We start from the raw sequence: 22,567 nt of genomic DNA on the forward strand, positions 1-22,567 counted from the left end.
AAGTCGGAAAATTAAAGCACCATTCTCAACGCGGTCACACTTTGATAAATATTGATTTTTCAGCGCCCACAAAAAAATATTTCATCGAGAAGTAGAGCGCATATTTCTCGCTTAAAATATTAGGGAAATCGAAATAAACACAACTCAAATTGTATCAAGGATATTATAGCAGTATTAGCATCCCAGCAACCACCATAGGTCTCGCGGAGACAGCCGTCCTGGACATAATGGCTGCTAATTTGCAACAGCAGCGCTCCATCAACTTGCAGCTACGGCGGGAAGTGGAGATGGAGCGTATGCCCGTCTCGGTGGCCTGCTCCTTGATGATGAAGTACATGTTGGAGCACGAGGAGGAAGACTGCCTGCTCAGCGGCTTCACACAGAAGGTGAATCCGTTTCGTGAGAAGAGCTCCTGCAGCATCCTGTAGATCCGGATACATCATGATCCGGACCCAATCCTAACAGTATTATCCTATAATGTATACTCAATCACGGCCGAGATCAGAATCAGTCGTATTACCTATTTGCTGTTCGTTGTAAGTGTGCTGACCTCAATTATGTCTATAAACTAAGTATATACAATGGAATCGGACGAACCGAGAATTTATGGATGCATAAACAAAATACGAGAAACCGTCTTGACCTAAAACGCCTGCATATGTGTGTATAAATATCGTGTATTTTGCTAATCCTGTAGCTCTTTATTGGAGAATTTAGCAAAGCCCCTTCCTATATAGATGTTTCCTATTGAGATATTCCTGAAATAAAGCCATGTAGCCAGTGATTTTCATGTGAAGGGAGTTTGTTTCGATTTGCTTTTGAAAGAATTTTTAAAATTTCAAAATGTTCTGGATGAGCTTGACCACTGGGCGCTGCGACCAAGCAAGTTCCCATCCCGATCCCATTTCCCATTTCGGATTAATCTTCAAAAGCGGGTCATTTGCCATCTAAAACCGATTTCCGTGGCCGAAATAAATCGAGCCAGGATTAGGGCCTGTGGTCGCCCCATTGTTCCAGATGGAAGTGTAAGGCGCTGTCATATAAAAAGATTTTAAAAGGAGAGTTCGTTTAGGTGGGCTTTCCAAGTTCTTCAACGTTTAACCTAAAATGACACAGAAACATTAGCAGTTCCCGCCACTATTTCGAATTTTCACGAGCCATTAGCAACACTTCTATATCAACGCACAGCTGCTAATTCGACGTTCACCACACTGGCAACAATTGTGGTGTGTAAAAAAGAGCAATTTTACGAAGGTATAGCATGAGTTCGGGCTTTGTGACTGAAGCTGAGGCCACCGAGCAAAGGCAGAGACGTCAGGAGGAATGGGAGCGTGTACGTCAGCCGGAGGATCCACTAGAACGACCTGAGGAACCCTACGATGGGCGCTCACTGTATGAACGCCTCAAACAAAATAAGGACAAGAAGGACATGGAGTTTGAGGAAGCCCACAAGCTGAGTAAGTCTTTTCTATAAACAATGCAATCTGGCATTGTCTAACATGCGCAATATACGTATAGAAAACCTCATCCGTGGTCTGGACGATGATGAGGTGCAGTTTCTGGAATTGGTCGATGCCCATAAAATACACGCGGAGCGCCAGCAAATGCGCGACGAGGAGCTAGAACTAAAGGATTTCCGCAATCGTGTGGAAAAGCTGCAGGAGGAGAGTGTAGACAAGGTGGGTAAAGTTACAGCAACAATCATTTGATTTTACAATCTCCCGAACTTCCGCAACCCTCAGAAACTGCAAGCTGAACTAAAAACCACAGCAAAGTCCGCGGGAGCATCGGTCGGGCGTAGCACTCAGAAGACGCTGCTCGGCCAGGGTATCAAGAGAAAAAACGGCGAACTGCCCACCACCAGTAAAGTAGCCAAAATCACTGAGAATGAGGTCGAACAGACAGCGACAAATGAAGCAACCAAGGACCCTGCCGATAAGACAACGAACACCACATTAACTACAAACAAATACAACCAGGGGGCCCTAAAGTGCATCGCTGTACTTCCGGGTATCGGCTCCTACACGGAGTCTAGTGACTCGGAGGCCAGCACTGATGAGGAGGAACCCAGTATTTGCAGCCGAACCGACTTATGTGGCCGCAAAATTCCCAAGAAGAAGCAGTGCTCAGAGTAGGATCAACTTTTTATTTGGATTCTTAAAGTGTAGTTTTTCCTTGCAAGAGAATATAGCCTAGAGTGTAAACGTAATGTGTTACGCGTCCTTCTTTTTGTTTCTATTGCGATTCTTAACATTCGTCGTCTCATAAAAGTTGCTGCCAATTTTCTTGCGTTTCTGACTGCGTTCCAGGGAGCGTTTTTGCTTGGCAGTCAATCGAGGAGCCTTTGAAGTGCTCGGACCATCGTCGTCAGAGCTGCCAGCATCATCCGAATCACCAGGTTGTATTTTGGCCACTCGGAATTTACCAGACGATGTGATGGCCAGCTGCTGTGGCTTCTTTGACTTGGCCTTCTTGTGCACAACGCGTTGCAAGTCCTCATTGTACTCATCCTCCGAGTAAAACTCGTCCGCTCCATCGCTAGACTCCTCGTCCTCTTCACCGAGGTTGTGGATGCGAGCTTTTTTCTTTGCCGCACGCTCGGCCTTCTGTTGCTCTAAAAGCTCTAGATCTATGTGATCAAGATCCTTCACATCTTGCTGCTCATACTCAAGACCCACGCGAATTTTTCGAAAATCTTGGATCTGCTTAAACTCGCGCGCCTTCTTTACAGACTCACTGACGAATGTCGGTGCCTCGGATTTAGCATCTTCGTTGGGATCCTCTGCGACTACTTCCTCCTGCTTACCCTCCTGGGACTTGGGGACTGCGAATCCTTCGGGGGGAACGTAGAAAGGCAGTTTGCCACGTTGCCAATCGTTGAGCACCATACGGGCAGTTACCGTAACGTCCGGCTCACCACCTTTTAGCAACTTGCCGGTCTTTTGAGCCAACTGTTCTAAAAAGTGAGTGGATGTGTCCCAGTGTTCAATTTTGTAGTTCTTTGAAATGTACTCTGGACGCACGCGTTTCAGCAGAGAGTCTACGTAATCTTCAGGATTTGTGACGAGCTCCACCCGCACCACACCCTTCAACACCTTCTCGGTGTCAGTCTCCGCGGTGGGATACACCACGCCAGGACAATCGATCAAGAAGATGCGTTTCATTAGCGTTATGTACTGCCATACTTTCGTCTCCCCCGCAATTGGTGCTACTTTGCAAACCTTTTTTGATCGTAGAGCATTAATAACAGAAGATTTACCCACGTTGGGATACCCAATGAAGCCCACACTGATCTGTTTTTTGTCCAAATGCAGTTTGCCCAACTGACGGAAAAGATTGATGAGCGCACCTATAAAAATAATTGATTTTTATGACAAATAATTGATATTTTTACTTTATAAACGTACCTTTTCCAAATGGATGTTGTAGGGAGGCATGGAAGGCAATAGTAGGATATTCGGCACTAAGAATAGCCACCCAACGCTGGGTTACCCACACCGGCACCAGATCAACCTTGTTCAGGATGAAAAATAAATGTTTGTGCGGCTTTTCCTTGCGCAAGAACTCCTCGATGTACTTCGAACGCGTGCCCATGGGATCGCGGGCATCCAGAACCTGAAGCAGCACATCGGACGCATCGACCACCTTGTGCAGCTCGTTCCAGATGCGTTTGCTCTGTCCCGCACCGAACACCCAATCACGGACGGCCTTCTTTTCGCCAGTGTCCTCGCGGATTAGATCTAAGTCCTTAGCGGAATCGTACTTATCGGCCTGGTCATCGGCCGCCTTGCTTAGATCTTCCAGATCGCGAACCTTTAGGCTGACGCGTTTGCGCTGCTTTTTGGGCCCAAAGGTACTGTCGAAGCTCTCGGTGTCCAGCAAATGAACCCTTTTGTATTTTGCTGCCTCGTTCAGTAAGGTCACCGGTAACTGGGATGGCTTCATGATCACCTGGTAGGGATCCTTGACAGCCTTGCCAATCTCATCCTGGAACTTTTGCAAAGCAGTTTGCGAGATAACGCGGGAATTGCTGAACCACTTGGGCGTAGGCTCCACTCGAGCCATTGTTCCAGCAGGCAGGCGCCCCTAAAATGAAGCACATATCCAGGGTTAGTATGAAGTATTAAATGGCTTGTGGGAGACATATTCGGCATTTTCTCTCTTGTGTTTAATAAAAGATTTTATCTTATATATAATTGTTGGGGTCTACAACAAGAATGTGTAATTAAATTATTATACCGATAATAATGCGTAAGAAAAATTTACATTTGAGATCTTTTTATCTTTTAATGCTTTCAATTTCAATATCTGTATTTTGAGTCGATCGTTTTAATTGCACTTGTGTGAAGTAGATGATTATTTTGGAAACTAAACAATAATTTTGGTTTATTCATGTTGCAATAAATCCTTCTTATGGCTATGAGTGAAATCTATGGTTAATCTTATGTATCCAAAGATACGAATTGTCGAAGATACAAGTTGTAAAGCTAAAACTCACCTGAAAGGGGGCGGGAGTGAGGATCTTTCCAGTGCGATCGCGCTTGGCCTTGAAGTTACGGTACATCTGAAGCCGCTTGATGGTGCCCTTGGTGCGGGGGTGGGCGACTCCCTTGAGGCCGCTTTTGGGGCGCTCCGGATTCATCGAGTGATTTGAGTGGTTAAATCCCTGCGTCCGGGGCTTACCCGGGGTGCTGCGTACCTTTGGCATGGTGTCTTAAGAATGTCGTGTGCCTTGTTTATAAATCAAATAAATCGTATGTTTGGACACTCTCAAACCAAACCACACGTGTTTTTTTATGAAATAAAAAAAAACAAAGGGATCGTGCGTTGTTTAGCACTGCCTGGACTTAGTATCCAACACTGGAATGCGCTTCAGAAAATCTCGACTACGAGGACTGGCCACACTAAAATCACAACAGTAATAAACAGCAGTTTGGGTACAACCTATGAAATTATTGCATTTATTAAATGCAACTATAACCGGGGTACATCTGGTCTTTAAATAATTTGTTGCAATTAAAGTGAATTTAAAAAATATCTAGTACTCTCTTGGCTACTCTTTGGTTAATGGTTATGGAACTACTATTCCTATTGGGCATATACTTATGACCATCACTGTATTCAAGTAGCAAGCTGGTTTTATATCCGTGTGCCTATATACATTTGTATCCGCTTGGCCACGAGCTTCGGCTGCACTTGGCAAACTTAACAAATAAACCATTGAATCCTGCCTATTGCAACGAGAATATAATGTGAATCAGAGCATTAAGAACGACACGTAGCGATTAGCATAGTAGATTTTAACATTCGAGCAAAATTTATTTCCCAAGCGCGTCTTGGGATTGCGTATGCGTGAGCCAGCACCTGCATGTGTGTGTGTTTTGGAATGTGGCCCTGCACGAAATTCAAATAGTGACCATCCTTGAGATTTTGCATACTGGCAAGATGGACGAGCACACGCTCAACGACCTGTTGGAGTGCTCCGTGTGTCTTGAGCGACTGGACACCACATCGAAGGTGCTGCCATGCCAGCACACCTTCTGCCGCAAATGCTTGCAGGTGAGTAATTGTTGTGGGTTTTCTGCATATATCATATAACCTGAATGATTTCATCATCCTATGCCAGGACATTGTGGCCAGTCAGCACAAGTTGCGATGCCCGGAGTGCCGCATCCTGGTCTCTTGCAAAATCGATGAGCTGCCTCCAAACGTCTTGCTGATGCGAATCTTAGAAGGTAACAGCTACGCCCACACCAATCTCAACTGGCAGAGCACAGCAGCCTACGCTGAAAATCAAAAAATGGTTGACTTTATGAGTGCGGCAAAGTGGCTTTGGCAATTGAATATGGCGTTTACCTGGTCTTTACCTAACTTTAAACACCCTTTCTTCAATTTTCACAGGCATGAAACAAAATGCAGCAGCTGGCAAAGGCGATGAAAAGGGAGAGGAGACTGAAACACAGCCGGAAAGCGCCAAACCTCAGACGCCAGCGGAATCAGCGGCCCTGTCTGGTAACCAAGTACTCCAGGTGCAGTCACATCAGCAATCTCATCAGCCGACTCGTCACAAGCAACGTCGATTTCTACTCCCCCACGCCTATGCCCTCTTCGACTTCGCCTCCGGTGAAGCTACCGATCTAAAGTTCAAGAAAGGGGATCTGATACTGATCAAGCATCGCATCGACAACAACTGGTTTGTGGGTCAAGCGAATGGTCAGGAGGGCACGTTCCCCATCAACTACGTCAAGGTATCGGTTCCGCTGCCCATGCCGCAGTGCATCGCCATGTATGACTTTAAAATGGGGCCCAACGACGAGGAGGGATGCCTCGAATTTAAGAAAAGCACTGTAATACAGGTAATGCGCCGAGTTGATCATAATTGGGCAGAAGGACGAATTGGCCAGACCATCGGAATCTTTCCAATAGCATTCGTTGAGCTGAATGCAGCGGCCAAAAAGCTGTTGGACAGCGGGCTACACACCCATCCATTGTGCCATCCACCGAAGCAACAGGGGCAGCGGGCTCTTCCTCCGGTTCCAGTTATTGATCCCACGGTGGTAACGGAATCCAGTTCGGGATCCTCCAATTCCACGCCGGCCAGCAGCAATTCAAGCTCCACATCCAGCTCGAATAACTGCAGTCCGAATCACCAAATCTCACTGCCGAATACTACCCCCCAACATGTAGTAGCTTCGGGATCGGCGTCTGTTCGTTTCCGTGACAAGGGAGCAAAGGAGAAACGCCACTCACTAAATGCTTTGCTTGGAGGAGGAGCTCCGTTGAGTCTACTGCAGACTAACCGCCATTCGGCTGAAATTCTTAGCCTGCCCCATGAACTAAGCCGCTTGGAGGTTTCCAGCTCAACAGCTCTGAAACCCACGTCCGCCCCACAGACATCGCGTGTACTTAAGACCACTGTTCAGCAGCAGATGCAACCGAATTTGCCCTGGGGATACTTAGCCCTGTTCCCATACAAACCACGCCAAACGGATGAGCTGGAATTAAAGAAGGGTTGTGTTTACATTGTGACCGAACGATGTGTGGACGGTTGGTTCAAGGGGAAAAACTGGTTGGACATCACTGGAGTGTTCCCGGGCAACTATCTGACGCCCCTGCGCGCCCGCGACCAGCAGCAGTTAATGCATCAATGGAAATATGTTCCCCAAAATGCAGATGCCCAGATGGCACAAGTACAGCAGCATCCAGTTGCACCAGATGTGCGACTCAACAACATGATGTCCATGCAACCGCCTGATTTGCCACCTCGTCAGCAGCAGGCTACCGCCACGACCACCAGTTGCTCTGTTTGGTCGAAACCAGTGGAGGCGCTGTTTAGCAGAAAATCGGAGCCCAAGCCTGAAACTGCCACAGCCTCGAATACGAGCAGCAGTTCCTCTGGAGCAGTGGGACTTATGAGGCGATTAACTCATATGAAAACACGTTCCAAATCTCCAGGAGCGTCCTTGCAGCAAGTTCCGAAAGAAGCTATTAGCACAAATGTGGAATTTACAACAAACCCATCAGCTAAATTGCAACCAGTACATGTGAGGTTAGATCCGCAATAATATGTTATCCTTATAGACTAGAATAAAAGTTAAATTTTTTTGTCTCTTCAGATCCGGTTCGTGCCCCAGTCAGCTGCAGCACAGTCAACCGCTCAATGAAACTCCAGCAGCCAAGACAGCGGCACAACAACAACAGTTTCTAACCAAGCAACTGCCTCCTGCATCTACGAACAGCGTTTCGTACGGATCGCAACGCGTGAAAGGAAGCAAGGATCGTCCTCACTTGATTTGGTTCGTACGGCTTAATTTTAGGGCTTTAACTTTTAACTAACTCTTGAATTTTGATTCAGCGCGAGACAATCATTAGATGCAGCTACATTTCGCAGTATGTACAACAATGCCGCGTCGCCGCCGCCACCTACTACTTCCGTGGCCCCAGCTGTCTACACAGGCGGTCAGCAACAGGTGATTCCCGGAGGTGGAGCGCAATCCCAGTTGCATGCCAATATGATTATTGCACCCAGCCATCGGAAGTCGCACAGCCTAGATGCGAGTCATGTGCTGAGTCCCAGCAGCAATATGATCACGGAGGCGGCCATTAAGGCCAGCGCCACCACAAAGTCTCCTTACTGCACGAGGGAAAGGTGGGTTTTGCAAAACATTATTGTGAGCTTAGAGATTTACTAATATAACCTTTTATCGTAGTCGATTCCGCTGCATTGTGCCGTATCCACCAAACAGCGACATTGAACTAGAGCTACATTTGGGCGACATCATCTACGTCCAGCGGAAGCAGAAGAACGGCTGGTACAAGGGCACACATGCCCGTACCCACAAAACCGGGCTGTTCCCCGCCTCCTTTGTGGAACCGGATTGTTAGGAAGAAATATATGGTTCAAACTAGAATTTATTAAGCGAAATTCCAAATTACTTGTCTATAAGGATTCAATCGTCGGTCTATTCGGGCTTCCAAATACGCAATCTCCTATTTCTCTTTTCAAAAAAGAAACCATTTTGTACTCTTCCAATCGAATGGGCAGCTCGCCGTTGTACTTTTTTATACAATGCTTAATCAAAATAGGCTAGCCATGTAAGACTTTGGGAACAGTTACTTAAGCCTTAGCTAGAGAAATAATCTAACCGATCCTTGTGCCCTCTACAAAGTTATTTGTATTATACGATACTCAGTAATACCCTTTGGTCGTTTTAACTTATTTTATTCACCAAGCAAAACATCGAAGCTAACTGTGGATTCAACTACGGCAGGCAAGGTTACTCGCTTTTTTCGAACTTGGATCCGTAGATGGGCACGTACTGCAGGACCAGCTTCCAGTCGGTGTAGTAAAGCACGGCCAGGCCAGCAGCTCCTCCGAATCCGGCTCCAGATCGGATGCTACGAAGTAAAAGAAACAAGTTGAGTTCTCTGGATGGTTATGCAATGTGTGCTTTGGTAGCATTAAGAGAGTGGGAACACCAATGAATTCATGATGCAGAATCAAGCAAGACATCATATACTTACAAGGAACTCGCGATTTCAGCGTGCTTCTTGCCAAAAGGTATGCGGAAAGCCATTCTTTGTTGGTTTAATAACTTTTCACTCGCACCAAAATATTCGCAATGAACGCAACACTTTCGAATGTGCTAAATAATACCACTGCAGTGTGACCGTAGGCCAGCGCACAACTTTAAGTGCAAGGTGTGACAACTCTGTGCGGCCTACGTGAGAACAACAACTAGTCATCAACAAAAACTAATATCCGCAAGAACTAATCAAAAATTACGAAATTAAAATGAAAATATCCGTTTTTGGGGAGCTTAACACTTTCGAGCTATTTGTCCTGTCCACTGTGATACCGGCGGTGTTTGTTTACCTGTGGACTCTGATATCTGGCGATATGAAGGTAGGGCAGATATTGCTTATCAGAATGGTAAATTTTAAGAACTTTTCCCTTTCTGACCTGATTTTACAGAATTTCAAGGGCAGCAAATTGGCATACTCAGTTTATACGGCCAAGGATCCCATTAATTGCTATCAAGACTACGAACCGGAGAAGCAAAAGGATACGTAGACTATGTGCCCGGTTGGATTGCCAGGAACCAACATCTTTTATACTTGTATATATTTATGAGAATTGTGTGATGATCAAGAGAGGGTTCTTGGAAAAGGACAATAAACCTTTGTGGGCTGCATTTAATATTTCGTTTTTTCTTGTAGCTTTCGGGAATTTTCACATACTTAGAAATATTTTAAAAGTAAATAAGATAATTCCATATGAATCATATTTCGAACGACCTGGTCACACCCACCCTTTCTTGGTATTTTCGCGCTTGTAGCAAACTTTCTCATTGAAGTGAGCCCAGTCAGAGATTTTAAGGTAATTTTTGGCTTCCTAATTGTTTAAAGGCTCCCTTATCGCCGGATATTGCGGGTTTTGATCGTGTCCTTCGCACTTCCTGGTGCCCATACGCACCAACAATCCGATAGCCTCCAAGTCAGGCCGAAAAACTAAAACAAACAAAGAAGACAACTACGCAGAAGACGAACAAAAACAATGTCGGAAACATACGGTTTGTCAGCACACAACTAACTAATTAATTCATTTTACTAATTAATTTCGGTGCTCGTCGCTCACCTAGATTACCTGTTCAAGTTCCTGATAATTGGCAGTGCTGGCAGCGGTAAGAGTTGTCTGTTGCATCACTTCATCGAGAGCAAGTGTAAGTTAGTAGCCTGAAAATAATAGACGCTTAATGAATTTTATAACTATGTACCATCAAAGTCAAAGACGACAGTTCGCACACCATCGGAGTGGAGTTCGGCTCGCGGATTGTGAACGTGGGCGGCAAGTCGGTAAAGCTACAGATATGGGACACGGCCGGTCAGGAGAGATTCCGATCGGTGACAAGATCGTACTATCGCGGAGCAGCTGGAGCTCTCCTGGTCTACGACGCCACTTCGCGGGACTCATTCAATGCTTTGACAAACTGGTTGAATGATGCTCGCACTCTGGCCAGCCCAAATATTGTGATCCTTTTGGTGGGCAACAAAAAGGACTTGGAGGAGGCGCGTGATGTGACCTTTCTGGAAGCAAGCACCTTTGCCCAAGAGAACGGTATGTTTTCCAGGATTATCTATAAATTGTCTATCGTCATTCTACGTCTGTTTGTCGTTGCAGAGCTTATCTTCCTGGAGACGAGCGCCAAGACGGGCGAGAATGTTGAGGAGGCCTTTCTCAAGTGCTCAAAGACCATACTGGCCAAAATTGAGACCGGAGAGCTGGATCCCGAGCGCATCGGCAGCGGTATTCAGTACGGCGGAGCTGCCCTCCGTAACTTACAGACACGACAGCGCAGCATCAATAAGCCGGATTGCACCTGTCGTGTTTAGGCCGCATAAGTGGTGCTGATTTATTTCCATTTAATCTCAAACAGGAATGCGCATTCGGATTCCTCCTTAGTTGTATTGTGTACTTGTGTGTGTCCACTTTTTTAGTACGTATTTTGTCTTGCTAGATTAACCATTCCAATTGTAAGCATAATGCAATTCGATTTGTTTTAACATAACCAATTACCACTTGAAAGCCTATTATTTCGGGGTAACCCCAAATGTTACTTACTATAATTTGTAATTCGTGAAGCACTAGAGCCCTCGAGCAACGAATGATGTATGGCTACAGGCACATGGATCGGATCTAGAGGATGAACAGAATACACTCGGCATTTTTAATGTAAATAAGTAGCGATACGCCGTTGACGACGTCGCCGATTGTAAATCCCATTGAAGCATGCACGCGGTAAATAAAAACGCAAATTGATAAATTCAATTGTATAAAAATATTTATTTCGACCCTAGGTAACAAATGTATTAAAGCTACTAAATTTTACTTTTAACAATGATGTTAAAACATTTTAAAAGGTACAAATTGAAAAAAAAAATAATTAAAATCCGTTTGTCATGGGCTCTTGGTTTTGGTTTGTTTTAAGAGATTTTAACAATTTATGGTAATCAAAAATGAGCATACATATGTATGTATACTCTAGATTTTGTTTTACACATTTAATATCTATTAAAGCAATGTAAAAGTATTTTTTAATTCTAAGATTTGCAGTTATGTTGATTAGGTGCTCTTTACTGTCCTCTTCCAAATGATTTCTTCTTGGCTATAAAGCAAATGCAATGCAGTTTAGCAGAAATCACATGGAAACTCGAATGGACTTCTAGCCCATGGTTCTACCATCATATTAGGCGTCGCATTTGCTTAGCAGCTGAAGGGCGTGCTTGGCAGCCGATAGCTTGGCCTGGTTCTTATTGCTCCCAAATCCGTAAACCTTAATCGACTTTTCCATGCAGGTAAATTGACAACTAACCATCAAAGTGTCCCCTTCCATAATGGGCGAGCTGAACACGGGCTTCGCATGCTTGTGCTCAATGAGCTGGCGTATAGGATTGATGGGCATATTGCGCGTGAACTCCTGAAGCTCCGGCTCGAAGAGACGGAAAATGACCTCCCAAGTGCGTTGGAGATCTCGGCAGTCCAGGTATATGGCTGCAATAAGGGCCTCCAGAACATCCCCCAACGTCTTTGGCACGTCCACATTTGTGGACATGTTGAACTCACCCTTTGGTGGGACTCCTTGCTCTGCTTCCTGAGAAATGCATTTATTTGCATGCGGTAACTCCAATTCGTCATCCAAGTCCAGCGGGGTCGGCTGAACATCGGCTTCCTCGAGCAGAATGTGCACATAGTTGGTCACCCGGTGACCCTGGCTCTCCTGGAAGTTCACGAATTTGGATATGGTCTCGGAGAGCTTTTCGTTCTCCGCTAGGATAAAAAAGTGCAACCGATGCCGTACGCAAATGCAGGCCAGCGTAGTATTGTTGACCAAAGCGGAACGCAGATCTGTGAGGGCGCCCGGATTCATTTTTGTATTGTTCTCAAAAATATAGGCAGAGATTAGAAAGTCGAGTATGGCATCCCCAATAAATTCCAGCTCCTGATAGGACCCAGTGATGCGATTAGTGGGATACGAAGGATGGGTGAGGGCCTGCAGCAAATATCGCCGATCCTTAAACGTGTAGCCCAGATTATGTTCCAAATGAGAGTGATTTATGAGAAAGCCGTCAATTTCTGTGGTATTCACGTTCGCCCGGATATTCTTGCTGCCCAGTTCGAGGTTCAGTAACTCAGTAAGCGGCTTGTCAATATCCGACCGGCAAATCTTAAAGTACTCTAGCATCTTGAAGGCATGCTGCAGTCCGTAATTCTTAACGATCACGCCCAATAGCGCCTCAAGGGTATCGGCTATCACCTTGTTGGCAATCGCGACCAGTCCCACGCAGAAGTTTACCTCGGATGAAAAATCGGAGCCAGCATAAAAGGACTGCCCATTCGCTCGACATCCCTCCACGAAGCGGTTGTACTTGATATCGCTGCAGTTGCCCTTCACCAGGGACTCCTCATCGTCGAGAGCCAAGTCACGGAGATTGTGTGGGCCAATCATGTTTGCAAAACCGGGCTTTTCTCGCCACAAAGCTAGAACATTGTGGGGCAAACTAATGCTGGGTGGAACCCATGTGTACCTAGGCGTAAACAGAATGGTGTTGAGCTTTTTGGGAATGTCCGTGTCGGCGAGGCAGTACAACAGGTTACGATTAGACACAAGCTTGGATTTGACCTGTGTAAGAGTGCCCTCATTCCAATCCGAATACTTGCTGGCCAGGTAGAGCGTGGCACTAAGCTTTAGGAAGGAATCGCCCAGAATCTCTAGGCGTTCCATGTCGAAAACATCCGTTGCGCTCGAGGCAGTGATTGCAGCCAAAAACTCGCCCTGCTCCGCTGGCGTTATATGTTCTTCGGAAAAAGTTTTTTGCAAAATGAGCAGTGGTTTTACCTCCCCGCGGACAGTCGGTCTTGACGGCATCAAAGCTGGCACGTTTGCGTTGGTCTTGGCCGGACTTCTGTAGCCATAGACATTACCCGTGGGCATATGGAACTGATTTTTTGTCCAGTACTCCTTATCTTCAAAATCTTGATTATCTAGCTCACACACATTACCAACGCTAAAATTATAGTAGTAGGCCAGCTCCACGGGATACGTACTCAAAAGATTCCGCGACAGATCAATCGGTTCCATATACTGTTGCCAGGAATTTTCTAATTCTGTTATTTCAAGAGCTGCCATGGGCGCCTGAATGGACTTTGTGGCCATTGGCTCTAAAAGGGATTTCGGCTCCTCGACATCCTCAGTTGGTATGGCATTGCCCAGGGGGTCGACATTCCGCCTTAGCGAAAAATCAATTTCTAGTGGCTTAGGCATGTAATCAGTTCCATTGAAAGGCAGCAGATCGAGGTTTAAATACGTATTAAATCGCTTGCGTAAGGACTCCGCGTGGAGAAGGAAGTACATGCGGTTCAAAATGCTGGGTAGGAAGATCAACTTAATCCACAAATCGCCAGGAAATTCCAAATTGATGCACAGCTCCGGAATCAAAATAACTTTCAACCTAGCCTTGCTCTGCGCTTTGGATTTTCCACGATTTTGAACGTAGAAATTGAGCTGTTCCGTAAGATCTCTGACCTCGATCAAAAACTTATCCTTGTGAACAACATCACCAATGCGGTTGCCGTACTTTGACATGGTGAAATCGTAGTAGGTCTTTTCCTGTTGGTTATTTTCCATAAAACTTAACGGTGTTAGCTCACGGTGCACCTTTGTGACCAGCATGCGCTTATCATTGTTGGTATACCATTGGGTAACAATTTTCCCCTCAAAATCTTCAGGACGTGGAGCAGGCTGTTGCTCGCGTTGCTGTACACTTGACCCTTGACCTTGTGCTAACTTTTGAAACTTGGTCATCAGTTGCCAGTCAATACATTTCTGTTGATCCGCATCCAGTATGAGAGGAACTACCAGGTAGGAGTTCTCCTTGCTGCGACGATCCAGCACAAAGCACGGCTGCCAGATCTTCAGGATATCGCGGAATACCATTCCGTGAAACTGATGGAGCAGATCCAGCTGCTCGGAGTTCTGGATAGTTACTTCAAGTGGTGCATCGGCCACTCGAACGTGCAGCATACCCTGATTGCTAAACAGGGGCATCTCTGCAAGGCGTGGTAGCTTGTTTCGCAGCAATATAGCATAATTTCTAGGTGTTCGGAGGTTTAAATACATGTGTTCCGTGTACTCACACAATTTGAACTGCGGCTCTAAAAATATCTCGTAGGCATAACAGAGCTCACCTAGCCGCGGACGTGCGTCGTAAAACTCCAACGGACAGTGGGTCTTGTAGGTACGGGGCTTGCTCTTCTCGCCCTTGTTTACTGTCGCAGTTACTATGGTTGAAATATTAAAATAAGTAAACAGATCTTATGCAAGTTCTTGTTAACTCACCACTATCGCCATAATTATGCCAGTGCTCAAAATGAACATCAGCAATAGCGGCTACGCGCTCCTTCAATGTTTTGGGTAGGAATTTCTCGCTTAACTCTCCCAAACTGTAGAGTGCCAGACACGCTTTGAAGGCAGCTGATATCTTGGCAATTCTAGCGTTGTCCATGGGATCGCTCTGAAAGAAATGAAAGCAATTAAGGCTATTTGATTTTGCCATTTTCAATCTGATTCTCTAGCTTACGTAAATTGTGTCCCTTAGAATGCAATTTAGTGGCATGTTGATTGAAACTACGTGTTTGTCCTTGGCATTAGCTCCAAATAACTTATTACGTTCGCCTTCTTCCAATAAATTGATCCAGGGGATCAGAAAGCCAAAAGCATCCGTGGGAATTGTCTGGCAATAGCGATGCAATAGGGTTAGGGCATTGCTGGGAAGCAAAACGGCACCATGCTCATTGGTGAAAGGCTTAATAACGTCCTGGAAGTGTTTTTCGATTTCGTACAATTCTGGCATAGCCTCTTCTAGAACTCGTTCCTTTAAATATTCGGCAATCTCATCATGCGCATTCCGATACTGACAAATTTGCTGACACGTCTTCTCCCTGTCCCTCTCAGCCGTGAACACCACGAATTTGGCCTCAGGGGAACGAGCCCGACCCTTTGTCTGCACGTACATGTTAAAGGTTTTAAGAGGATCAAGAATAAAGACATGATTGCAGGCCTGCACATCGATGCCTTCTTCTAGGACGCTTGAACATATCATCAGATTGGCATTACCTTCCCGAAACTTTTGAATGGCCTGCGAGACGGAAAGGACATATTTTGAAAAATATCAGCAAGTAACGATAATTCCCACACCTACAGATTTTTGATGTTTTCTCTCTAAGACGCTCCCAAAGTCTGGGGAAATACTGTTGCGGCCCACCATGAATTGGGGAGTAAGCACGTCTCGCAGCTCAGGCGTAGAATTGATGTAGTTGAGCAGCAAGCCATAGATGCACTTGCAGGTGTAGCGGCGTTCAACAAAGACCAGGCAGCAGATATCTTTGGGATCCTTATGAGCGAAAGATACCTTAAGACTCATCAGGAATCGCTGAATCTTCGGGGTGGAGAAGTTCATAATGATGTCCTCAGTGTTCACGTCGTCATCAGGACCGTCGTCGTCATCTGTCATGTCCCGCAGTTTTTGCACCAGCAAGTGACGGATTCTCTCGCACAAGGTCAAGGCCGTCCTATGCATCAACTTCACGCTTAGCGTCTCGGCCTGGCGCCTCTTTATATCGAACTCGACAATTAACGAGATTATGGCTATGGAAGCTGCGTAGATGCCGTACTCTTGCAGCTGGTACACAAAGTCGTTGAACATCTGCTTTACAAAGCCCTTCTTCGACGAATCCCGCTGGCAATGCAATGACTTTGACCTTCGCACCGGTTGAACGCCAATATTCATGAGTTCTAAGGACACAAAGAACTGTTTAATTTGTGCGATTATGAACCTTTCAACCGTGGGCCCTTGCTCTTGATGTGGAAAGGTCACCATGGCCTCTGTGGGCTTGGTGGCGTACCTGAAAGGAATACGCACTTGTTGAGAAACTAAAGCTAAAATGCGAGCAGCTCTTACAGCATCACGTTTTCAATCTCCTTGGTGTCGGACACGGTAATGATGTTTCCCCGATATGTGATCTCCAGCTCTTTAAGTTTTGTGGCCACTTTCGAAATTTCATTTCCCTTGATTAGCACCCCGGTGAGACCCACCACTCGCGGCAAATTTGTTTGATCAGCGATAGTGAACAATCGCATGAACTCACGAAATGGGTGGTGACGAGTACCGTGGTGGCACTCGTCTATAATGACAACGCTTATGGAGTTTAGAGCCATGTTCTTCTGGGTGACCATATCCAAAAAGACCTGGGCCGTGCCAACAAGAACCTGTTAAGAAACAAAAATTGCGCATGAAGGATTAATTCTGGAAGAAGTGTACAATGTACAATGTACACTGTACAATGGAAAATCCTTAAAAGAAACATAAACACAACAACGCGGAGTATCGAAGAGCAACTTAAAAAAATCAAATAGAAAATGCATTTCTTTCATGAAACTGTTCGTATCTACTACTCGATGATCCAGAACAACCACCACCCTCAATTTATTATTAAATAAACAAATAAAATAAATCAATTGATGGCTTACCGAAACCCGACCCTTTACAGCCTACAAAAATGCTGATCTCAAGTGTTTCAACTCAAGTGGTGAACGCATTTGCAGTGTGTAGTGGTAGTGTAGTGTGTAGTCTGTACGTGATCATAAGTAAAAATGACTCCGCCATCCTATACTCACTTGGTTGTTTTCGATTTCATCACTCCACTTTCCGCGCGTCCATTCGTCCACTCCCTGTTCACCCACATAAAAGCCAACCTTAAAGTTGGTGTTCCGTCTGACGGCCACCGCCTGTTGACGGGCCAATTCCACAGTATTGCACATGAACAACGCACGCTTTCCGCCACTTGCGATGGGTCTTTATAGGTAACACATATAGTAATATATATATATAAATGTAAGTATTCATTCGTTACTAACTTGTCCAAGTCCTGGGAGAAGCGCTTCAGTACTAGGATGGCCACGAACGTTTTCCCTGATCCTGTGGGCAGGTATACAATGCCATTGCGCTTCGTTAGGTAGTCAACCAGGCGAAGTTGATAGCTGCGAGGCTGGACAGGATTTTGTTAATTATTTTGCAATGCGGATGCGAATGCGAATGCAATTTATTATACCTTATATCTTTCCACATCTTTGCTTATGGTTACAGAGTCTTCTGGCTCTTGCATAGTTTAGCTGGCGGATACAGTTTGAGTTGAATTTTTTATTTCACTCTACGTAAGTTTAGAGTTCCCCGGATTTTGATATTACAACTTTAGAAGTCAAATTTTCAACAAAGGAAAAAAGAAACAGGCGACAGAGTGGCCAGCGGCTCTTATTAGATGCCTTGTGTCAAACGTTTTAAGAATTGTGTTTCAAATCGGACTGGTCACACTACGCAGTGCGGTTCTTTTTCATTATCATTGAAATCATTGAATTGAAATTATTGCCACAAACCGCAACATAAATATATTTGTTTTGAATTGCTCGCTGCCAATAAAATACCTTCCGAAATAATAATAAACATTTCCATTTTTATTGAAATCTGCAACAAAATAATTAGCATTTTTGGTAGTGTAAGTTCGTGAATTATTTATTATTTGAATTCTTAATCAATACCAATTGTTTAGAAAATATCACATCACACACTTTTTGACCACAGATCATTTAGACCTTTCTTTGCACGGAAGTTTAAAGATTAAAGATTAAAGTTTGCTTAAATTTCTTATTTCATCATTTTTTTCCAACACTTAAAATCTTGTCAAACTAAATACCAATTGAGTCTAATTAGAACTACTACTGACGGAAATGTACGAAAATTCGGATAGTTTATATACATACATGGTGGCTCTACTTTATTGATTATGCTCTTCACTTCTTATACATAACATTTTCTTATTGGCTTAAGGAGAATATGAAAAAGTATCGCTATGACTAAGACTACGCGACATCATCACGTCTGGCTCTTGTCATCACTCTTGACACCCTTTCCTCCGGACAGCATGTCCTGGATTTCGATTATCGTCTTGCCCTTGGTCTCCGGCACGAAGAACAGAGAGTAGAAGAAGGCGATGACCGCGATCACGGTGAAGATCCAGAAGGTTGGACCCGGCCCGATCGCGCTCTTGAGGATTGGGAAGAGCAGCGTGACCATGAAGGCCGACAGCCAGTTGCTGGTGCCGGCAATCGATCCTGCCACACTCTTCACATCCTCCGAGAAGAGCTCCGCCATCACCAGCCACGGCACCGGTCCAAATCCAATCGAGAAGAATATAATGAAAATGCAGATACTGCTGATCGGCAGCCAACCGAAGTTGTCCATTGACGCCGAATCGTTCTCCTTTAGCTGAAAGTACACGCCCATCAGTGCAGTGGACACGGCCATCAGAATGCCAGAAATGAGGAGCAGGATGCGACGGCCAGCCTTGTCGATAATGGCCACGGCCACCAGCGTGCTGGTCACTTGGGTGACTCCAATGATAAGCGTGGCATCGCTGCCACTTACGCCAGAGCCCGTATCCTCAAAAATGGAGGTGGAGTAGAAGAGGATGGCGTTGATTCCCGTCCACTGCTGGAAGACCTGCAGGAGCACAGCGATTCCAAGACCCTTCAGGACGATGGGGCGACGAAGGGCGGACAGAATGTTGACCTGTAATGAAAAGAGGACCATGAGTTATTTTCTAATCTTTACCAAAATCAATGTATTTATTAGGTAAGATAAGTAGTATCTGCTACACTGATTACAAAATGGAATAATGGAAATAAATTACTTATTGTTTTCATATGTTGTTTAACTACGAAATCGTTCAAGTTATTGAAATTCCTTATGAATGAAAACAAATAATGATATTTCTGAATTTACAACATTTCTTTTATCAGGGTAAGTGGTACATATATGTATAACTTCCGATTGTGTGATAATGGAAAGAGTAATAAATCAGTTAAAGCCCTGCTAACCCATTATAAAGTTTCTTTATGCCTTCAATATCGATCGATTTTGATTGATTGATTGATTGATTATTAGCGGAATGTTAACTAACCTGTGGCATATCAATCTGCTTCTGGGACTCCTCCAGGATCTCCTTGAGCTCGTCGTCGATATCGGCATCCTTGCCGCGCAGCCACTGCAAGGCCTTGGCGGCATCGTCGTTGCGTCCCTTCATGGCCAGGTAGACGGGTGACTCCGGCATGAAGAAGTGTACGATGGCAAAGATCACGGGCAGAATGGCGCACAGGATATTGATGGTGAGCAGGGGCAGGAAGGCGCCCACCAAATAACCGTACAGCACGCCCGACACAATCAGCAACTGGAAAAAGGATCCGATGGTGCCTCGCAGTGCTGTTGCTGAAATCTCTGTACAGTACATGGGAGCAGTCACGCAAAAGGCTCCGCCGCACATGCCAAGTATGAATCGTCCGAAGTAGAGCATTGTCACGTTGTTGGCGAACAGCATCAGCACCCAGCCCACCATGTACGGTGGAATTAGGGCCAACATAGTGGGTCTCCTGCCGATCCAATCGATGGCGAAACCAATGGGAATGCAAATCACGGTGGCGCCCAGGGTCAGCAGCGAGGATACCCAGCCGAACTGACTGGAGCTAATGGGAAAGCCGTAGTCCGTGTTCACCGATATCATATTCTCCACGGGCGAGGACCAACCGATGGAGGCGCCCATGCAGAGGGCACCAAAACTGGCCGACAAGCCAGCAATATATTGTGGCAACACCGATCCCTTGGACATGGCGAGGGATTTTTTTTTTGAATTTGAATTTTTTGATATGGTTTTTATAGGTGTTTCCCTCTCGATCGCCGGAAACGAACTGAATTCGCCACGCGACCGTTATTACGCTGGAAAAATCGCTTTTCATGCGATAACTAAAGCAGCGACGTCGACCGAGAAAGTCAAGCACCGAAAGTCATAGCCGTAAATCAGTTCGCCATAGTTTCACCCACAAAACCAGGTGACAGATGATATGAGGAGGCGGCGCAGCGTCATTGAGAGCGCCCAAAATCACTTGAGAGCCAAAGCAGCTAATTAAACGCCCGCCTCCAGCAACAACACATGTTCCTACATGTTGTAGCAATCAAGTGATTCCACAGCAATTATCCGAATCTATGCCCTGCGGCGAAGTCCGCCCGCTAGCCCTTGGGATTGGGAGTGAGTTCGAAAGTATGTAAGCTCTGTGGAACGAGGTGGTCCCCCGACCATAATAAATGCTTCATCATCTCCAACAATGTGCGATTGGAAGGGGAATTATATACATTTTTAAATTCTGGGTAGTTATATTTTATTCTTTAAGCCTGCCTACTTGGTGTAAAACTAAAACTAAAAATCTGTTGAGCAAGATAGTGTGGAAAATGAATCTATGAATGGATTAGCTAAAAATCAAGTTATTAAACCATGTTAACATGATAAATAAATCGAAACTTTTTTATACTATACAAAAATAGTTGATATTGCATAGTAATTTATTTTAATTTGCCTTTGCATTCTCCCTAACTTTTCTATAAGCTGTGAAATTAATGACTCAACTTAATTTTAATATAAATAAATATCTGCAACCGTTAGAAATTTAAATGAAAACAGTTGTATTAGTAGTTAGAACGGATCAAGATTAGCGAGCTATTTAATCAGAAATGGTTAAGTATTTACTATCTGCACGCCTTAAATGTTCTTGGAAGACTTTTACCAAATCTCATCCCGATTGAGGGTACCCTATCTTCGGCTTGATTAAGTCAAACCTTTCCGGTATTTTGTTATTTACGGCACAATTGATTCGGCGCTGCCGTGTGAAAAGCAGATAATAGCGGAGACAGACTCAACAAAATAATTGAATGAGCGTAAATCGCGGGGAGTGCATCTAATCTTTGGCGTAGCCAACAAGGCATCGCATCACGCCCAAAACACATGTAGGAAAATCTGCTATTGGATCGATCCAGATTGGACCCCAAACTGTGACAAAATCGCAGAATAGCTGAATACTTGTACGTACACTTAAGTCGCAACGGTCACCTGGCGGTCAAGCGCCACTATCGGTTATCAGCGAACTGGATGGAACCATTGATGGCCCACCGAACGGATTCGAGGACGGATCCTCTGATAGGCGGGCAGTGCAGCGCGGGCTTGGCCGTAGATAAGCGATTACCGGGTGATAATGATAATATTCGACTATAGAATACTCGTACAGCGATTTCAAGTTGCCCCCAGTCCTTGTGGATTCCACTTGCAACCATGTCAATGGTCATGTAATGGCCTTATCAAGCCACCCCACACACTGAGTGCTCTCTTGGCCTGCAATCGAGCTGTTTTCGCCAGATAATGGAAATGGGACTCCAAAATGCACTTCAAGTATCCCCTGGAGCCGCATCATAGTTATTTCCTGATGATTTACAGTGGTAAACACTTATCGGGATTCGAGTGTTGTTCGGTTGAATACAATACGTTTTTATTACGTCGTTACAGAACAGTTAGTCACATCCATCCGGAGCATCGGTTGTTTGCTTGCCCCCAATTATATAACGTGGGATTAGTAGGATGATTGGTGGTAACGAAATATCTACTTCTTCTGCTTGCCCTCCGCCTCCTCCATAGCACGCATCATTTTGGCGTCGTGCTGGGCGTGGTGTTCACGGATCGCCCGCTGCAGCTCCTCGTGGTGGCTTTTGCTTTCCGGCGGATAAAGTTCCCGCTTCTTCTTGGTCACCCATTCTTCAAAGTATTCCGGCTGGTTGAACAAGTGAAACAGCGTCACCGGAAATGCCATGTACATGCCCATCTTGGCTACCTCCAGCACCCAGGTTCCCATTTCGTTGTATTATTGCTCGGAGAGTTGTGATAAAATGCAATTTTCGTCGAATAAATTGTGTTTTCCTTGAAACTATCAACAAAAAACAGCTGATTACAATTAACTCAGTGTTGCCTGTCGTTGGGGGCACGGCGAGCTGTGTTGGTTAAGGCGAACATATATTTTGGGACAGTTGTCATAAAAACGTTTCTAGGACAAGCAATTTAAAATCCTAAATTTGAACTTAC

At 45.1% G+C, this 22,567-nt stretch overlaps 11 protein-coding genes across 12 annotated transcripts; 6 read left to right on the plus strand and 5 right to left on the minus strand.

The window, feature by feature from the left end:
• Positions 1 to 25: 25 nt before the first annotated feature.
• LOC27207969 (guanine nucleotide-binding protein subunit gamma-1) lies at positions 26 to 796 on the plus strand. The gene has a single exon (XM_016183595.2). It carries the CDS (start codon positions 228 to 230, stop codon positions 426 to 428), a length of 201 nt encoding a protein of 66 aa, XP_016028250.1. The 5' UTR covers positions 26 to 227; the 3' UTR covers positions 429 to 796.
• On the plus strand, positions 478 to 1,132 carry LOC120284485. Its single transcript, XM_039292895.2, is given in 2 exon segments — positions 478 to 536; positions 770 to 1,132. Coding segments are annotated over 2 exon segments (396 nt in total). The 3' UTR covers positions 1,107 to 1,132.
• A 129-nt stretch (positions 1,133 to 1,261) lies between these two features.
• LOC6734938 (PSME3-interacting protein) lies at positions 1,262 to 2,209 on the plus strand. The gene is made up of 3 exons (XM_002081899.4): positions 1,262 to 1,457; positions 1,519 to 1,679; positions 1,743 to 2,209. The coding sequence occupies exons 1-3, from the start codon at positions 1,262 to 1,264 to the stop codon at positions 2,133 to 2,135; spliced, it is 750 nt and encodes a 249-aa protein (XP_002081935.1). The 3' UTR covers positions 2,136 to 2,209.
• On the minus strand, positions 2,127 to 4,867 carry LOC6734939 (nucleolar GTP-binding protein 2). The gene is made up of 3 exons (XM_002081900.4): positions 4,499 to 4,867; positions 3,408 to 4,086; positions 2,127 to 3,349 (listed from the first exon to the last, which is right to left on the minus strand). The coding sequence occupies exons 1-3, from the start codon at positions 4,706 to 4,708 to the stop codon at positions 2,214 to 2,216; spliced, it is 2,025 nt and encodes a 674-aa protein (XP_002081936.1). The 5' UTR covers positions 4,709 to 4,867; the 3' UTR covers positions 2,127 to 2,213.
• A 38-nt stretch (positions 4,868 to 4,905) lies between these two features.
• LOC6734940 (E3 ubiquitin-protein ligase SH3RF3) lies at positions 4,906 to 8,698 on the plus strand. Its single transcript, XM_002081901.4, has 6 exons — positions 4,906 to 5,559; positions 5,627 to 5,735; positions 5,902 to 7,549; positions 7,617 to 7,796; positions 7,856 to 8,149; positions 8,211 to 8,698. Exons 1-6 carry the CDS (start codon positions 5,446 to 5,448, stop codon positions 8,383 to 8,385), a joined length of 2,520 nt encoding a protein of 839 aa, XP_002081937.1. The 5' UTR covers positions 4,906 to 5,445; the 3' UTR covers positions 8,386 to 8,698.
• An 8-nt stretch (positions 8,699 to 8,706) lies between these two features.
• Positions 8,707 to 9,166, minus strand: LOC6734941 (cytochrome b-c1 complex subunit 10). Its single transcript, XM_002081902.4, has 2 exons — positions 9,025 to 9,166; positions 8,707 to 8,898 (listed from the first exon to the last, which is right to left on the minus strand). Exons 1-2 carry the CDS (start codon positions 9,075 to 9,077, stop codon positions 8,778 to 8,780), a joined length of 174 nt encoding a protein of 57 aa, XP_002081938.1. The 5' UTR covers positions 9,078 to 9,166; the 3' UTR covers positions 8,707 to 8,777.
• A 102-nt stretch (positions 9,167 to 9,268) lies between these two features.
• LOC6734942 lies at positions 9,269 to 9,700 on the plus strand. Its single transcript, XM_002081903.4, has 2 exons — positions 9,269 to 9,406; positions 9,476 to 9,700. Exons 1-2 carry the CDS (start codon positions 9,296 to 9,298, stop codon positions 9,572 to 9,574), a joined length of 210 nt encoding a protein of 69 aa, XP_002081939.1. The 5' UTR covers positions 9,269 to 9,295; the 3' UTR covers positions 9,575 to 9,700.
• A 119-nt stretch (positions 9,701 to 9,819) lies between these two features.
• LOC6734943 (ras-related protein Rab-4B) lies at positions 9,820 to 11,329 on the plus strand. Its single transcript, XM_002081904.4, has 4 exons — positions 9,820 to 10,073; positions 10,143 to 10,223; positions 10,286 to 10,618; positions 10,682 to 11,329. The coding sequence occupies exons 1-4, from the start codon at positions 10,058 to 10,060 to the stop codon at positions 10,891 to 10,893; spliced, it is 642 nt and encodes a 213-aa protein (XP_002081940.1). The 5' UTR covers positions 9,820 to 10,057; the 3' UTR covers positions 10,894 to 11,329.
• On the minus strand, positions 11,325 to 17,879 carry LOC6734944 (endoribonuclease Dicer). 2 transcript variants are annotated; one of them, XM_016181688.2, is made up of 8 exons: positions 17,669 to 17,879; positions 17,475 to 17,605; positions 17,235 to 17,412; positions 16,519 to 16,826; positions 15,760 to 16,462; positions 15,139 to 15,696; positions 14,898 to 15,072; positions 11,325 to 14,839 (listed from the first exon to the last, which is right to left on the minus strand). In XM_016181688.2, exons 1-8 carry the CDS (start codon positions 17,720 to 17,722, stop codon positions 11,748 to 11,750), a joined length of 5,199 nt encoding a protein of 1,732 aa, XP_016028252.1. In that variant the 5' UTR covers positions 17,723 to 17,879; the 3' UTR covers positions 11,325 to 11,747. The 2 variants fall into 2 exon arrangements, with proteins under 2 accessions (XP_016028252.1, XP_039148315.1); XM_039292381.2 differs by lacking the exons at positions 17,235 to 17,412; positions 17,475 to 17,605; positions 17,669 to 17,879 and adding an exon at positions 17,088 to 17,176.
• Positions 17,880 to 18,358: 479 nt separating this feature from the next.
• On the minus strand, positions 18,359 to 21,815 carry LOC6734945 (facilitated trehalose transporter Tret1). The gene is made up of 2 exons (XM_002081906.4): positions 19,574 to 21,815; positions 18,359 to 19,182 (listed from the first exon to the last, which is right to left on the minus strand). The coding sequence occupies exons 1-2, from the start codon at positions 20,273 to 20,275 to the stop codon at positions 18,487 to 18,489; spliced, it is 1,398 nt and encodes a 465-aa protein (XP_002081942.1). The 5' UTR covers positions 20,276 to 21,815; the 3' UTR covers positions 18,359 to 18,486.
• A 143-nt stretch (positions 21,816 to 21,958) lies between these two features.
• On the minus strand, positions 21,959 to 22,476 carry LOC6734946 (protein PET100 homolog, mitochondrial). The gene has a single exon (XM_002081907.4). It carries the CDS (start codon positions 22,338 to 22,340, stop codon positions 22,092 to 22,094), a length of 249 nt encoding a protein of 82 aa, XP_002081943.1. The 5' UTR covers positions 22,341 to 22,476; the 3' UTR covers positions 21,959 to 22,091.
• Between the last annotated feature and the right edge of the window lie 91 nt (positions 22,477 to 22,567).

Source organism: Drosophila simulans, chromosome 2R, assembly GCF_016746395.2.
Source record: "Drosophila simulans strain w501 chromosome 2R, Prin_Dsim_3.1, whole genome shotgun sequence".
Taxonomy (NCBI): Eukaryota; Metazoa; Arthropoda; class Insecta; order Diptera; family Drosophilidae; genus Drosophila; species Drosophila simulans.